Source organism: Gossypium hirsutum, chromosome A06, assembly GCF_007990345.1.
Source record: "Gossypium hirsutum isolate 1008001.06 chromosome A06, Gossypium_hirsutum_v2.1, whole genome shotgun sequence".
NCBI lineage: Eukaryota > Viridiplantae > Streptophyta > Magnoliopsida > Malvales > Malvaceae > Gossypium > Gossypium hirsutum.
The window spans coordinates 115,926,085-115,943,059 of record NC_053429.1 but is presented as its reverse complement, the minus strand read 5'-3'; the positions used below and the strand labels follow the sequence as shown (position 1 = coordinate 115,943,059).

General features: G+C 34.8%; 1 protein-coding gene across 2 annotated transcripts; it reads right to left on the bottom strand.

Annotated features, from left to right (window-relative positions):
• Nucleotides 1-7,463: 7,463 nt before the first annotated feature.
• On the bottom strand, nt 7,464-9,662 carry LOC107961973 (tryptophan synthase beta chain 1). Of its 2 annotated transcripts, none has more exons than XM_016898162.2 (3): nt 9,084-9,662; nt 8,202-8,992; nt 7,464-8,098 (listed from the first exon to the last, which is right to left on the bottom strand). In XM_016898162.2, exons 1-3 carry the CDS (start codon nt 9,384-9,386, stop codon nt 7,816-7,818), a joined length of 1,377 nt encoding a protein of 458 aa, XP_016753651.1. In that variant the 5' UTR covers nt 9,387-9,662; the 3' UTR covers nt 7,464-7,815. The 2 variants fall into 2 exon arrangements, with proteins under 2 accessions (XP_016753651.1, XP_016753653.1); XM_016898164.2 differs by having other exon boundaries at nt 8,207-8,992; nt 9,084-9,543.
• Between the last annotated feature and the right edge of the window lie 7,313 nt (nt 9,663-16,975).

Genomic DNA, 16,975 nt, shown 5'->3' with positions numbered 1-16,975 from the left:
ATCTTGTCCTGCTATACAACACGAGGCTCAAATTATTACCTAGGAAGCTAAAATCACGATGGTTAGGTCCATTCGTAGTCCAAACCATTTTTCCATATGGCACAATAGAGGTAAGTCATCCAACCCACGACACTTTCAAGGTAAACAAACATCGTCTTAACCTTTATAACGGTAAGGACTTTAAAGATAAAGAAGATAAGCTACGGTTCTATGAACCTACCTAAATAAGTCTACAAGGTAAAAGTTGAGCTTAAACTTTAAATAAGCGCTCCTTGGGAGGCAACCTGAGCACTAACCCCACTAAAGTAGTTTATTTTTCTTTCTTTCTTTCACTTTTCATAGTTTAAGTGTAGGTATGTTTGACACACAACCTGACACACGGGTGTGTCCATGGCCGTGCTAAAACAAGACAAACATTTTTCCTAAGACAGGATGACACACAAGCTACGATAACTAGCCACGGTCGTGTGTACCACACGGCTATGACACACGGGCGTGTCCTAGACCGTGGTGAAACTGCACTTCAATTTCTTAAAAAAAATTAGCAGAGGCACGAAATACGATAAATCAACACGACTGTACGATGCAGTCGTGAAAACTAGACGATCTAGAAACATGAGCGTGGCTGTGGCCATGGGCAAGCCTGACTACAGAACACGGGCGTGTTAGAACACACATGGACATAGGATAAGCGAATGAAGGAGCACATGGTCGTGTGATGTGGCCATGTGCACCACACAGCATAAACACACAGGTGCACCCACAAGTCATGCATGACACTGACTTCAATCATCAACCCACAAGCACAAACTAAGGTACGGGCATGTTGGAACTCACACGGGTGTGGGAAAAGCGAACAAAAGAGCATACGGCCATGCGATGAGGCCGTATGTGCTACACTGCCTGGGCACACGGGCATGGCCACAGGCCATGGACAATACTGACTTATAATTTCACAAAAAACACGGGTTGGGAACGTGACACATGGGCGTGGGACACGGGTGTGTGGTTCAAAATAGGGCCTCCACGATCTTGTCCCCCTTTTAAATCAAATCCCTAACCCTAATTTTCCCCCATTCCTATTTAAAACTCTACTATTCACTTATCTCACCCTCCTTTTCTCTATTCATCCTTTCCACTCCGTCCACCATTCTTCGACGAGCCATCGGCTACAAACCTTCCCCACTTTCCTTTTCTCCTCACACTTGTCCCTTCCGCCTTCTCCCTTCTCCCTCCTTGTTCACCCCCCACATCCCACAAAACCTCTCATCTCCTTCCTCCTTCCCCATTCCACTCACACAACCACCCATACCTTCAATCGGTAACGCCGACCGCTCAACCACCGTATACCGTCACAACCACCACGACCACCACTATCGGTTTCCTCTTTTGCACCTCTAATTGCTTTACATTATTATAGTGTTTTATTACTATTATTATTTTTAGTATTATTACTCTTATTACTTTATTCCTATTTTATCCTATTAATTCTATAAATTATTATTGCTTTACTGATATTGTTGGTTCTTATTGATAATTTTATGCCTTAGTTAGTTTTAAACGTTTGCAATATTCTGCATTTATATTTTAGGGTCATTTGTTTTTTTGATTTAATTCATGTTCTGCTGGCTCATTTATATATATATATTGAACTTGGATGCTTGTTTCGTACTAGTTTGCCTATCATGTTGAGTTGTCTAATTGAATTATGTGTTTACTTTCACAGGACACTATGACAAATACTCACGGGAAAAAGTCTGCAGTCCCCGCTTCTAAAAAGCAAAAAGGTCTAGGAGAGACATCCTCCAATGCAACCACCAAGATACACCATCCCTTTCTCCAATTCCCACCAGGATCTCAGGAGGAGTCGTTTCAGATTCTATGTGCACAACCTCTTAGTATGGACCGGTGCATCGATTGGGCCGCACTAGAGTAGGTCCACTTGGCTGATTCTGTTCGGGCCCTCCTCGCTACTGCTTCTTGGGACCATTTCTTCGACATCATTGAGCCAACATACCTCGAGTTCACTTTGGAACTTTGTTCGACATTTCAGTTACAGACAGTGATGTTAGAATTCGGTGACCCAGGCATAGTTTAATTCTGTCTTGGTGGACTAGTTCGTCAATTGAGTGTCACAGAATTCAGAGTTGCCTGAGGACTCTATACAAAAGAATTTATAGAGGCCGACAATTTTCCTCATCTACACCGTCATATTCACTACGCACCTTCCTCATGTTGGGTGGCCCTCAACCCTACTACGGGCATCTACAACCCTAGCCGCTCCAAGGCATCAGTCTTCTCTCCAGCATTATGATATCTTCACGCCCTTTTAGCTCACACCTTAATAGGGCGATGAGAGAGCACCGGTGTCGTTAATACCCATGACGCATACTTCTTATGGAGCATGTGGTAGGGAGCTATCTGCATCGACCCTTATGTGACTCGTCTAGCTAGACACTTCGGGCTCTTGAACACATCGACACAGTCCTTATCACTCACACTCATCGATCAGATGTCCTCACAGGGCATCTCAAGTATGCTTCACATGAGGATGATTGAGCGTCATCGTGGGTTTGATCCTCCTCAATACTGACTGGCACAAGCCATCGATCAGGATGACCCCGAGGATATTACTGATGATATCTCTTCCTTTCAAGAGAACCCACCCTTTCAGCCACCACCGAGCCATAGACCAGTTCATGCAGCTGCTTCATTAATAGACCTTTCTGACCACCTGACTCTCTTCGAGCAATACTTCACTCAACAGTTCCACACCACCACTCAGCGATTCGACAGTATAGAGGTGACTCCGCAACAAATTTACCAGCATTTTCACATTTCACCTCCAGCTCCACCACCTCACGATCCAACTGCCGATAAGGACTTTTGAGTCCATTTATTTTTCACTTTATTTTTATGTTTATATTTTTTCATGTTCTTAAAAGACTTTTATTAGTATAGTTTGAATTTTTTTTATCCAGCTGTTTCTTTATGACTAACCATACCAACCCCATTGATATAACTCCCTAAAACATTACTGATGACATCATAGTTTCAAAAAGTTCAATCGAATGGTGCTACTCAAGAATATACAAACAATCCTCTACGACTGCCATGACCTGCTTGACCATCACCATAGCCGCCACGGCACTGACCACCACGATAACCTCTTCGCATGGCACTGTGATTGTGGAATTCAACCTCTACCACCACCGAAGTATCCTGCCCCACCTTTACCTCTTCCTAGTTACACATTCACTTCCTATCCAATGTCTATAAATCGGCTTTCCCCATTCCAAGAATTACATCTGAATTCAGGGCAGTTTCGCTCCTCCCTCTCTTTTATTATGCTTATATTATTATTATCTATCTTCGTACGTTAAGGACAATGTACATCTTAACTGTGGGGAGGTTATTTATATATTTATTAGAAAATCCCTGAATTTTCATTTCAATCTCAAATAATTTCCTCATATTATTATTAGAGTGAATTCTGATTGATTTATAACTTTTATTGATATGTTTTGAATTAAATCAGAGGTAATTGTGCATTGATTATTGTAACTTTAAGACATTAGAGAATCAAGCATGATAAGTTGACTTTTGAGAATTAAAATTGCTAGGTTGTTTCCCTGAATTGAGGTATTATCTTGAAATTCTGAATTTACAGGATTGACATTAAAAGCCATAATTCTCGTGAGAACTTGAGCCTTTAGAGTATATATCCTTTCTTGCTCACTTTTATTGTTGCTTATGAGTGTCAATATTGATTTGTTATTCTAGAACTTGCTTCGATTATACATGTCGAGACCACACCATCAATTTGATATACTGATATGATAAAGGCACTTAGGTTTTAACCCACTCACTCCTTAAAAAGCCTACCTTCATAATTAACCCTTAGTGAACCCCTTTGAGCCTTAAACACCATTTCTTGATATTTTCCTACTAAAAGTTAACTCACAACTTAACCATTTTTTATTCATCAAGAATTTCTCCCTTTATATGGACTCCCTTTTTATCGATACTTGATTTGATTAGTTACCTAACGATTTTCGTCCATCTCAGCTACTGAATGATTTCTTATTATGTACTCTTTACTTTTTCTTATTCTTTAAAAAAAAACCTGTGTATTCTATTTCATACTGTTACAAAGAGCTGGGATGAGTTAAAGTTTTATTATCAAGAAAAAGCTCACGTAATTAGTTATGGATAGTTTCATTATGGCACTTATTTGTAATTCAGTAATTGGCTTTATTTTCTAAGGTTGGTAATTTATTAAATTAGTCTTGACTCTAACCCTCTTTTTCAGCCTTTATCCACACTTTTAACCCAAGCCCCATTACAACCCTGCTAAAGACCTTTTGATTTGTATATCATCTCATTTATAGTGGTGGAGATTTGATTTTCACGCAAGCCTATGGTAATAACTTTTCATGTTTGACTATTGAGTGCCTGATTATTGAACCTTAAACACTTTGAGCAATTTGAGTGAATCTTTAGTGAGGATGTCAACTTTTGTCAATTTAGAATTAAAGGTAATTATTTAGATAAGGGGGGATACCTATAATTTTATGATTAAAATGCTCAGCTTGGATTATTTGAAACTTTAATGTTCTTTTAGTCAAATTCTCAATGTATGACTACTTGTGGATTATTTTGAACACATTATTGATGAGAATTCTAAGTTGAGAAGAATTTGTTTTAATTGTGAGTTGAGGATTTTGCTTGAGAACAAGCAAATGCTTAGGTGTGGGGATATTTGATAAACCATAAGTTATACATATTTTTATCCCATGTTTGGCATATTTATGGATGATTTTTTCCTTGGTTTTATTGAATTCGATGCTCCTAATCCTTTAATTTCATGTTTTATACTCAAGAAACCATAGGATAGTGAAAAGAGCAAGAAACAGGCCAAAAATGGACAAAATAGGCTAAAATCAGTGTTTCACACAGCCTAGGCACTCTAGCACTGGTAATCCACACACCCATGTGTGACACACGGTATGGACACACACTCGTGTGGAATGATCGTGTCGACATTAAACCACGTTAAAATTGCATACGGCCTGAGCACCTTCACACGGGCGTGGCACACGGCCGTGTCCTTGTCGAGCCCAAGTTTAATTATACTCAGAAAAGGCTAATTTTGGGCTATTTGGTCATTCCAAAGCCTATAAAAACACCCTAGAAGAGGATCAAAGAGGACACGGAGAGCAGAAGGTAGAAAATACTGGAGGACAGCCATTGGAATCAACTCGGAAGTAGGAAGATCGAAGATCTCCATTCAATTTCTACCGAAGTTTTTGGGTTTCTTATGTTTTTTTATTTTCCTAATTTTGAGATGTTTCCCCCCTCATTATGAACTAAACTCTCTAAATACTTGAGGGAGATGAAACCTAAGACAGATCTTATTACTATTTGAATTATATGATAAATACTTGTTCTTATTCTTAATTATGTGTTCTTAATTCTTGCTTTAATATTTCAGGATATTAATTCAAGTCTGATATGCTTATTCAGTGGAGCAAAAGTCCCTGGTTAAGAGTAGATCTTCCATAATTAAGCGGAGTTACATGCAATTCTAGAGATAGGACGACATAAATCTGCCATATTAGAGTCAAATCTAATAAGGGAGTCCATAGATCGAATTAATGCGACAATAGGGGTTTTAATTAGAAAGAGATTTCAATTAATCAACCTAGAGTCAGTTGTTTTTAGTCTCGAGAAAGATATTAACTTAAATTAGGGATTTCTACGGATTAAGCCAAGTGAATAAATCGTCTAATTCTAAGGTAATAAGTGAAGTCTAGGTGGATTCTTCCTTGGGTATTGTCTTCTCCATCAGTTTTCCAACAGTATTTTCCAACTTTTATCTCTGTCGTAATCTTAGTCAATTAGATAATTAGTCTTAGTTTAAAACATCCCTTAATTCTTAGGCTAGATAATAAAAAGATAGTAATTACTAGTACTTTTAGTCCTTATGGATACGATATTTCCGGTCTTAACATAACTATACTACTGTTCGATAGGTGTGTTTGCCTTAGTTGAATTTTTAGTTATTTTAGCGATCATCAGTCTAGTGGATTTGTTTCATTCTTTCAGAAATTTGTTGATCCTTTGAGAGGAACTCATTTAACCCATTCCACCTATGATAAAGATTTTTCCTTATTCAACCAAAGATAAGATTCGAGGAAGAAAATTTTTGAGGAAATGGGGAATGATACATGTACAAATGTGGTGAAATATATTAAATATCATTCATTGAAGTTTCAAGTTTGGAAAATCAGTCAACTTGCGATGACTTTTTGGATTGGATCCAGACATTTTCGAGTTGGATGTCTCATAGCATTTGAATATCTATCACTTATCTTCAAAACGCACTTTAAATTACTCGATTTTTAATTCGAAAGCTCAAGTTATGATCGTTTTAGTGAAGACTGCGCAAGAAAAATTTTTAGACGAGATTATTACAGAAATTATGAGTTTTGAGCTTTTAATTCGAGTTTAAATCATATTGGGCCCTATTTTTAGGTTTAATTTTTTATTATATATGAGCCCAATATTGTATTTATTAGGTCTTATTATTTCATTATTTATTTCGAAATTTGGATTTTTTAAGTATTTTAAGTTATTTAAGAGTTTTATGTCAACAAGAAAGTTTAGGTTAAAACTACTTCTTATTTAAATTAACTAGAGTTTCATTATACTTGATAGTATCATTTGGATGTACTTAGCTAGCCTATGTCAAGGGCTCTTCATTGTACACAATTCATCATTCATTCAGTAACTTCTCTCTTTGAGTTTTTCTCTTCAAGAATTTCTCTTGAGTTTTCTTTTGGAAGAGTTTTAACAATATTTTCAGACTATGGGGATCACTTTCAAGCTTTTTCTAGCCAAGTTTTCCTTTTTGGATGGAAGTTTGAGCCATTTGAAAGGGGTTTATGGATTCATCGGGTTTCCAAGTCTCCTTAGGACTTTTACATGTCACTTTCCATCTTCTTTGTTATTCTATTTTGTCGCTTAATTGTTTCTAATATTTGATTTGGATTTCTTGTTCTTTTTCTATCTTAATTATTTGTTTTAATTGCTACTCTTTTAATTCTTAGATCTGATCTGGATTTGTTTGCATTTAAGGTTATGGCGAACTCTAATTCTCCTTCATTCATCTCAATAGTTTATCAACACACCATTAATTATTTTGTTAATATTTTCATTCTATACTCATATGGAAAAGGAACTTATTACAATATCTAATGTGAACTGGACACTAGTAATCTTATGCATATATATATTTTTTGTTGAATAATCTTATACATATTTTAATTACTCTTTTAAAATATTAAAATTTTAGTAACAATTTTTTTAAATATACAACTGCAAACATAACTTATAATTTTAAAATTTTAAAAATATTTTTATTATAAGAAATTTATTATTAGTAAATTAAATATTACATATTTCGTATAAAATTATTCATAAATGAGTAACAAATACATTTATCAAAATAATGTATTTTTAATGTTTAAAAATCATGTATCCTCAATCCTCAATCATTAATCAATCATATCACATTAAGACAATTCATGTACAGAAGGAGGAAATAAAGAGAGGGAAGATCAAACGTAAGATATCTTAAAGAATGTCTAAAAGAATATTATACAATGTTTTATTTTATCAACACTTATATTTATGGTTGACAAAATTAGTGATAGATGGTTGATCTTTTAACGAATAACGCCATAGATACTTTGTCTTAAAGCCTAGCTAAGAATCTTGGGTGCATTCGTACACCCAACCTTGGTACTGAAATCAGTCACTCAATCGATCTAGTTGGTATTGGAATACAATGGCAGCATCTTTATCTCCATGACCGCTGATATTCACCACAACCTTGGTGCCATTGGGTAGAGTAGGACATAGTTTCTCCAGGAAAGCCAATGCGTGAGAGGCCTCCAACGCTGGAAAAATGCCTTCCAAGTGGCATAGCCGTAGATATGCTGCAACAGCTTCTTCGTCGGTTGCAGTATGAAACTCTGCCCGACCTGTTTCTTTTAAAAAGCTCACCTCCGGTCCAACCCCGGGATACTCTAGCCTGCATGTCATTAATTTATCATAAATTGGTGTTTTATTTATCATCTTCACTTTGGTTCTAAAACTTAGAATACTTATTATAACATAAATAAAGGATTATGTACCCTACACCAATAGAATGTGGACCCAAAATTTGTCCTTCCTCATCTTGCAACAGATAACTCATTGCTCCATGATACACACCAACATCTCCTCTGGTTAGAGTGGCGGCATGTTTGCCACTGTCTAGCCCAAACCCAGCAGCCTCCACCCCAATCAACCTCACGTCTTCATCCTTTATGAATTCATGGAACAAACCTAAAGCATTGGATCCACTCCCTATGCAAGCCACCAGTATATCTGGTCTTCCACCCCATTTCTCCATCCCCTGTTTTCTGGTTTCCTTTCCAATGATAGATTGAAATTCACGTACCATGCTGGGACATGGGTGAGGCCCTACTGCCGTTCCGGCTAGATAATATCTTGTTTCCAAGTTCCCCACCCACGCCCTTATGGCTTCCGAGCTCGCATCTTTGAATGTTCCATCAACAGCTTCTACCTCAGCTCCAAGATGCTTCATCAATAAGACATTAGAAGCCTGTTTTTCCATATCTGTGGCTCCCATGAAGATAGTGCAGTCCAAAGAAAGTTTTGCACATGCCGCTGCTGTTGCAACTCCATGCTGCCCAGCTCCTGTGGCAGCCACTATGCTTTTCCGGCCCATCCGCTTGGCAATCATTGCCTGCGCTATGGCGTTGTTTATTTTGTGAGCACCCCCATGGTTGAGATCCTCTCTCTTTAGATAAATCTCTGGTCCTTCTCCTTCACTGTTCTTGTAGTGATTTGTCAACCGCTGAGCAAAGTATAAAGGTGTCTCTCTCCCGACGTAGTCCCTTAATGCTGTTGTGAGCTCCTCCTGCGGCAAAACGTTCATGATCCATAATCTCAATGTTATTGTTATGTTTATATCTTAGAAAACATCAGTTTCAATAAAAAATTGAACTAACCTGAAACTCGGAATCATGCAAAACCAAGTTGAACTCCGCTTCAAGTCTGGCTAAAGAAGTAATGAGTGTCTCAGGCACATACTTTCCCCCAAACTTGCCAAATTTCCCTCCAGTATTATTAACAATATCTTTCTTATCAACGGGTTTACGTGTTGACAGAGTATTGTTTATGGTGAAAGCGGTGGAATCAGGCAGTGTTTGAGGGAGCATTGGCAGGGCAACAACGGGAGCAGTGCCGATTTTAATGGAACTCAAAACTTTTCGGTGGTTAAAGAAAGGAGTATTGAGATTGAAAGCAGCCATTTTATGTTTTGTTTCTAAATAGGGACGACCTTTTGTTGTACATAAATTATGGAGTTGGGGGGGTATTTATAGGGACCTTACTTAGCTAACACTCCGTCATTTCTAAATTGAAAGCCAGAACAATAACAGTCATATCAAATATTCACTTAAAATGGCTACCTAAATAACCGGTTTTGTTACCTTTTTTTTTTCTCGCCTCTTATATAAGGGATAGCGTAACGACACCACCAACAATATTCACAACCTCGGATGTTACATAAATTTGTGGACGAAAAAATGCAAACCGGCTTAGATGCAATCTTTCTTAAAGTAGCAGACTAGATTTGTCCGTCATTCCTTTGTGCGATAACCTTTTTCCGTCAACGTTTAGGTACGCGCAAGGTCCGACCATTTCTTTTTGTTCACAAGAGTATGGGAAAACATATGTGACACCTGAAACACGTTTTATTAAATACTAAAATCTATGGCCCACTGGTTTCGTTAAATTGATTGTTGATGGCCCCCTCTTCGGCTGCCATTGTAAGAGATGAGCATGGCAAATGGTTACGGGGTTTTGGAAGAAATATTGGTAGGTGCATGCTCATGGTTACGGGGTTTTGGAAGAAATATTGGTAGGTGCAAGATTGAACAAGCTGAATTTTGGGCTATTTACGATGGGTTACAATATGCATGGAGTATCAAATGGAAAGAAGTTACAGTAGAAATTGATTGTGATACAACTATCAAAGTTATCATTGATGACCTTAAGAGACATACGAATAGAGACTTGACCTCAAGAATTTAAGAACTCTGCAACCGTGATTGACGTGTGGTCATTAAACAAATTCGGAAGAAATGCAAATTTTACTTCACACATATTAACAAGTTTAATGAAGGATTTTCCATATAACCCACGAGTATTTCAAGTCCCATCTGCTAAAGTTGCTGATTAAATTTATTTGGATATGGCCTTTATCTTCAATTTCAAATATTAATTATGTTAGTTTGTAATTGAGTCCGTTGTTTTATTACCAAAAAATAAAAATAAAAATCTATGGCCCACCATATCAACAAGGGCATATTGTTGCGAAAGATAATTAAAGATTTTGAATATGAATAATGTTATACTAAAATTTTATATTTAAAAAGATAATATTTCATATATATTATATTGAGAAATAACTATATTAAAGTGAATAGCTTTCCTTACGGAAATTACATGTGAATTTTTTTTATATTTTCTATAAAAATTCAGATAGCATAATGATTTTTTTTTAAAATGTCACATAGGTTTTTGTACTATTCATAAAATTGGAATTTAGTCTCTATATTTTTATTTTTAGGAATTTAGTCACTTTTACTTTTCAGATTTTAAAATTCAGATCTAGTTGTTAACACTGTTAAATTTTTTATGTGACATTTTGAAAAAAAAAACTCACTTTGTAGCAATGTAACAAAAAAATGATATTGTGGTAAATCTGAATTTAACAAAGTAAATTTAATAGTGTTAACAGTTGGATTTGAATTTTAAAATCTCAAAAGTAGAAGGACTAAATTCCTAAAAAAAAGTGTAGGGACTGAATTCCTAATTTATAAAGGGTACTAGGACTTATGGCATATTTTAACAATTTATTTTTATACTTATGTTTAGAATAGAAGAAAGAAAAAATAGTTTAAAATTATGGGAAAGGAAGTGAAATTATAAATACTTTTCTATATTTGTAGAAAATTAAGTTGCTTATGAAACTCTATCATTTTTTTTACAAACCAAGTGTGGAACACCCCTTAACCCGTATCTGTTGCTGGAACAGGGTTACGAAGATTACCAAAACTTTTAGAATATTTTTCAGGAAGCCAATCTTTCCAAGCTAAAGTCAGAAGTGTTTTTACATATATGCATTTATTTGAAAACAATGGTGAAATTTTATATGGCCCCCAAGTGTTTTTTCTTGTTAACATTTTCATTCTTACTCCAATATATATACTTAATGGAAATTTTAAAGTTTGTTTGATAAACTGAAAATTTAAGCACTTAAAAATTAAGTATTATTATAAAATAAAAAGGCAGAAAGTAAAGAATAAAGAAAATAAGAGAGCAAAAGATAGAACGTATTTTATTGATCAATAGGGTATATACAATGCTTCTTCGAAGTCTCTATTTATAAGTACAAGAAGTATAAATGAAGAAGAGAACTACTCCTAATGACTATTAGAATTTAAAGTATATCAAAATTTATTTATATATTGATGGGCATTCACATAATAAAAGATTCATAACACTTTTCATTGGATGTCCATTGGTAGATAATGTGCCTCGTTAAAACCTTATTAGGAAAAATCCTGTGGAATAAAAACCTAATTAAGGAAAAAGAGTACACAATCTTCTATTAATAGCTGTCTCGTTAAAAACCTTTACCAGGAAAACCCAATAGGATAAAACCTTGTTAAAGGAAAAGAGTACAACTTGTTTTTACTCCCTCTCATGAAAACATCGCATACTTTATCATATTCTATGTATTCATCTTGAATACTAGTTTTTCAAATGACTATTTGAATGTATATGCTAAGCATCTATATCACTATTCTTTCGAAAGTCATGATTGAGGGAAAATTTTGGTGGAAATATATTTTGATCTCTTTAGCAGTTTCAACAATAATCATAACAAACTTTAATCATGATCCCTCTATAAAAATACAAATAGGTATTTTGGATCATTTTATAATCTTCTTTCAACTACTATTGATTAAGTCAAATTTACCAAATATGTTCAAATTATATCGATTCATATAAATGAACAAGTTCCTGATAATTTCAATATGCTTTTGCCATTCTAAATCCTTCAAGGATTTTAATATAAACTTTACCATATAGTGATTCATAAAAGGTTGTAACAACAACCATTAGACGCAAGTTAAATATTTTATGAACTGCCAGTTTAATAATATATCAAAAGGTTATTGCATCCACCACAAAAAAAATATTATATCTTTTCACAATCAATGTCAGATCTTAACAAAAAACTTCATATTTTTATTTCGTTTTGCAAAACTACTTCATTTATACCCTCACTGGCTTTATACCTTTAGATATTTGGAGTACTGGTCCAAAAACTCGACAAATTTAATTGTACTTGAGTTGCGTCTTTCTATTTTGAACAATCTATTCCATATTTATATTTCTTAATGGATTTATTCAAGATTCTCCTTTTATTTCATTATTTCAACAATAATATTGCATGTAAAGTCATTGTCGACCACTTTTATTATCAGTTCCACATTTTCTCGAATTGACATAACGTATCAAAATTTATTTATTTTCACTGTTTAATCTTCAGTTTCAGGTACCTGAATCTCTTCTGGAGTTTTACTTATTAGTTATGTCTTAAGTCTCTTCTAGAGCATCCATCTTCACTATATGACCATCTAGATTTGTTATTTTCTTGTATAAGAATTTTCATATTTGGATCTTGTAATGAGTTATCCATGTTGAACTTCTGGTTCAAATTACTCTCCCCCTAACTCATTACAAGTTATTATTTCTCTCCCCCGAATGTTGGAAAAACTATCGAATCAACATGGTAATCACAAATCATGTCATAATAGAATCTCCAATACATTTAAAACATATAATAATATAAGGAGACTCGTAATTAATATATATTCTTAACTTTCTTTGAGTATCACTCATCTTTGTTGTGTTGGAGCAATTGGAACATATACTCACATATAAAAATTTAAAGATGAGAAATATTTAGCTCTTGACCAAAAATCAATTGTAATGGCGAGTATTTATAACTTATTGGCTTGATGTGTACAACACGTAAATCAACATAATCACATATTGAAATAGGAAGTTTAGTTTTCATAAGTAATGGTTTAGATATTAATAAGAGGCGTTCAATCAATAATTTCTCAAAACCATTATGCACATAAATAATAAGTTTTTCATAAAAGTTTTTCAAACTCAATCAATAAGAGATTGAGGTATAAACTCATCAGTTTTAGCAAGATGAATTGTAACAACCCAAACCCGGCCTAGAAGTTATGGCCAAATCTGGCGATGGCATATGGAATGGAATTTGAAATCGACTTTGTTAAGTTAAACCGTTTCTGTTTATCAGCCTATGTTTATCTTTCGTCAATTTCAAAACTATTTTCTCGTTAATTTAATTTATTTTAAAACATATTTGTAGCGGAAGCTTTTAAAACCGTGATATTTGAAGAAACTTGTTCACGTTTAGGAAAAATGTTGTGTTTAATAAAACCGAGGTTTCGTTGCAGTTCAAAATTTTATGAAATAGTTAAAAATCTAAAATGAAGGAAACCATCCAAAAGTCCCAAATTACATCAAAAATAACCCATAAGAATAGAGAAATAAAACCATAAATGAAGTTTAACAGTGCAATAAACATATGGTCACCGTTGAGTCGTCCGCCATCCCAGTCCGTTTAAGTTTGGGGGTTACCTGGACAGTTAAAATATAAAGGGGTGAGTTTACATAAACTCCATGTGTAATCCCCATAGAAAACATACACAGAGTCAAATAACTGTTTCAGTCAAATGCAGTCTGGCCTAAGCCCATTTCAGTTTCATTAGCAGTTTGGGCCTTAGCCCATTTCAGTTTCAGTATCCGATATGCATTAATAAGTAAACAGAGTCCTACCCAACAAGCCACTACACACCATCTCCGTCTATCCCTACACTTCATGTGGGGTTTAAAACACCCACTCATCCCTACACTCCAAGTAGTACCAGATGCGGTACATAATCAGTAAATTGCAGCTAAGCTGCCAAATAATAGGCTTAAAATTATGGGAAAGGAAGTGAAATTATAAATACTTTTCTATATTTTTAGAAAATTAAGCTGCTTATGAAACTCTATCATTTTTTTTACAAATCAAGTGTGGAACACCCCTTAACCCGTATCTGTCGCCGGAACAGGGTTACGAAGATTACTGAAACTTTCAGAATATTTTTCAGATAATTCATGTAAGTTACTAATCATTAATCAAGATTATTCATATCGTCCCTTGAATAGACCTTCGACGCCTAATACGAGCATTAGAATCAAGTTGGTACTTAATCGGAAACTCTAAGAATTTTTCGTGAAATTACAAAAAAAATTTCTAAGTTACAAGGCTGACACACCCGTGTGGTCCAAGGGACACTCCCATGTGACCTTGGGTCACACTTGTGCTACAGGCCGTGTTTGACCCCGTGTAATTCTCTGACTTGTGCACACGACCATGGCATACGCCTATATGCCAGGCCGTGTGGTTAATTAAATTTTTCGAAAATGGGTGCAAGTTTCACACAGCTAAGACACACGCCCGTGTTCTAGGCCGTATAGCACACACGGCTGAGACACACGCCTGTGTCTCTACCTGTGTGCTCAATTCTAAGCATTTTGTTTCACAAATTTAAGGTGTAGAGGACACATGGCCTAACCACACGCCTATGTACCAGGCCGTGTGTCACACACATTCGTGTGTCTGCCCGTATGGACAAAATAAAGCCATTTCTAACTTCATTTCTCACCCAAAATCACACCAATGACCTGCACTTAAACTCACATCCAAATACCAATCATTTCAAACAATCAAATTAAGCGAACTCTATCATTCAACATGACATATCATTACATGCATACATGTTTGTAATCTTACCTTGGTATATTCCATATGTTAGACATAATTTGAACAACCATTTAACATGTATGTAACTACCATAGTATGACATTACAAGTATATCAAAAAAACAACCATTACTAGCCATTCCAATGGCTAGGTTACAAACCACATATTTAAGCCATCTATGGCCAAGTTAGCCTATACATGCCATTATACCAAAATGATTTTACTATATATATACCGAAAATAAGCTAGTGGATATTGTGATAATGCTCCAATGATCTCCAACCTTCGAGAGCTTCTGAGCACTATAAAACAGGGGAAAATAAAACAGAGTAAGCATTACATGCTTAGTAAGTTCGTACAATGGAAACTAAACTTACCAATTCCATTTATTAAATCTAAGTATACAATATCATGTTTTCCATCAACTTGGAAAAATTGCCTAAACACATGCATTCAATCAAACATGTTAGTCACAAAATTTTCATATACATCAAGTAAACATAGATGAGCTCATCATGCAATATTCTTCCAAGACATTATCATTTCATCTCATAATTCCCTCATCATGCCAAGAGTTTTGTCCGTTGAATCATTCAAATTCCAATGGATACTCAAGTAGTACACTCGAGGTGTACAATTCAATAACCCGTCAATTCTTATTCAAAAGTACCCATAAGGCACTTAATCAAGGCCACACTTTCGAGCCACATATCGTATTACAGGATTACCAGTCTAGGCTAAATCCTTTTTGTTAGGTATGCTCAAAAGATCTCAATTAGGATTACCAGTCCAGCCTAAATCCTAATTGTAACAAATGCTCGAAAGGGATTATATCAGGATTACTCGTCTAGGCTAAATCCTTTCTATAATGAGATCAATAGGATTACTCATCCGAGCTAAATCCCATCAGCAACAAATGCAATACCTCATTCGTTTTGGGAAAGCACATATATTCATCGGAATTCAATATTCAAACGGAGCTTAACCTTATTTCACTGTTTCAAACATGTATTCGATTCTTCATCATAGCAATTAAACAATTCACATCAATATAAGTCACATTCCATAAAAACACAACATTCAATTTAACATTTTTACATGCTCAATTAAGTTACACGAACTTACCTCGACACTGGTTCGCGCATAAAATCTACTAATCCGAAACTTTTTCTTTTCCTCGATCTAACCTCAAATTTGTGTTGCCCGGATCTATATAAATAACTTTAATCATCAATTTCACACATTTCATATTCATTTGGACTCAATTTATGTCCTACGAAAAATTACCATTTTGCCCATAACTTTTCCATAAATTCCAATTTCGTCCCTAGGCCTTAAAAATGAAATTTATACAATTTACTCCCTATTCCAAGTCTAACCAAAATTTCAACATAAAATTTACAGCACATATTTTCTATGAATTTCATAATTTTTCATCAATTTTTACAACTTTACATTTTAGTCCCTAAATCATGTTTTCATCAAAAATCACTTTGTAAGAGTTGTTTGTCTATCGACAACCTTTCATTTTCTACCATAAATTTTTAATTTTCAGCATATACATCCATGACCTAATTCTCATACTTTGATAACTCTTCAAATTGATCCCCTAATTAGATAGATTAAGTTATCCCGGTTTCAAAAATATCAAAATTACTAAAAACGAGAAAATAAAACTTACCCAATTAAGCCATGAAAGTTTCTTCTCTCTTTTCTAGGGTTTTCATGTATTTTTGGGGAAGAAGATGAGTAAAATAAGATGATATTTTCTTTTTCATCTTTTAATTAATTAAATTATTTCAAATTCTAATTTAGTCCTTACCCTTTTTCTAAATTTTCATGGATGAGTCACCAAAATATCTACATACTTTTCTTTAATGGTCTAATTACCATATAAGAACCTCAAGTTTTGAATTTCATAGCTATTTAATCATTGTAGCTACTAGAATTCAACTTTTGCATTTTATGTGATTT

What these genes read in the sequence shown, in the direction of transcription:
- LOC107961973 (XM_016898162.2), bottom strand. Translation starts at nt 9,386, where the DNA reads ATGGCTGCTTTCAATCTCAATACTCCTTTCTTTAACCACCGAAAAGTT. An exon ending in TGCATGATTCCGAGTTTCAG is followed by an intron (nt 8,993 to 9,083) that starts GTTAGTTCAATT and finishes GTTTTGCCGCAG; the next exon opens with GAGGAGCTCACAACAGCATT. An exon ending in CCACATTCTATTGGTGTAGG is followed by an intron (nt 8,099 to 8,201) that starts GTACATAATCCT and finishes AATGACATGCAG; the next exon opens with GCTAGAGTATCCCGGGGTTG.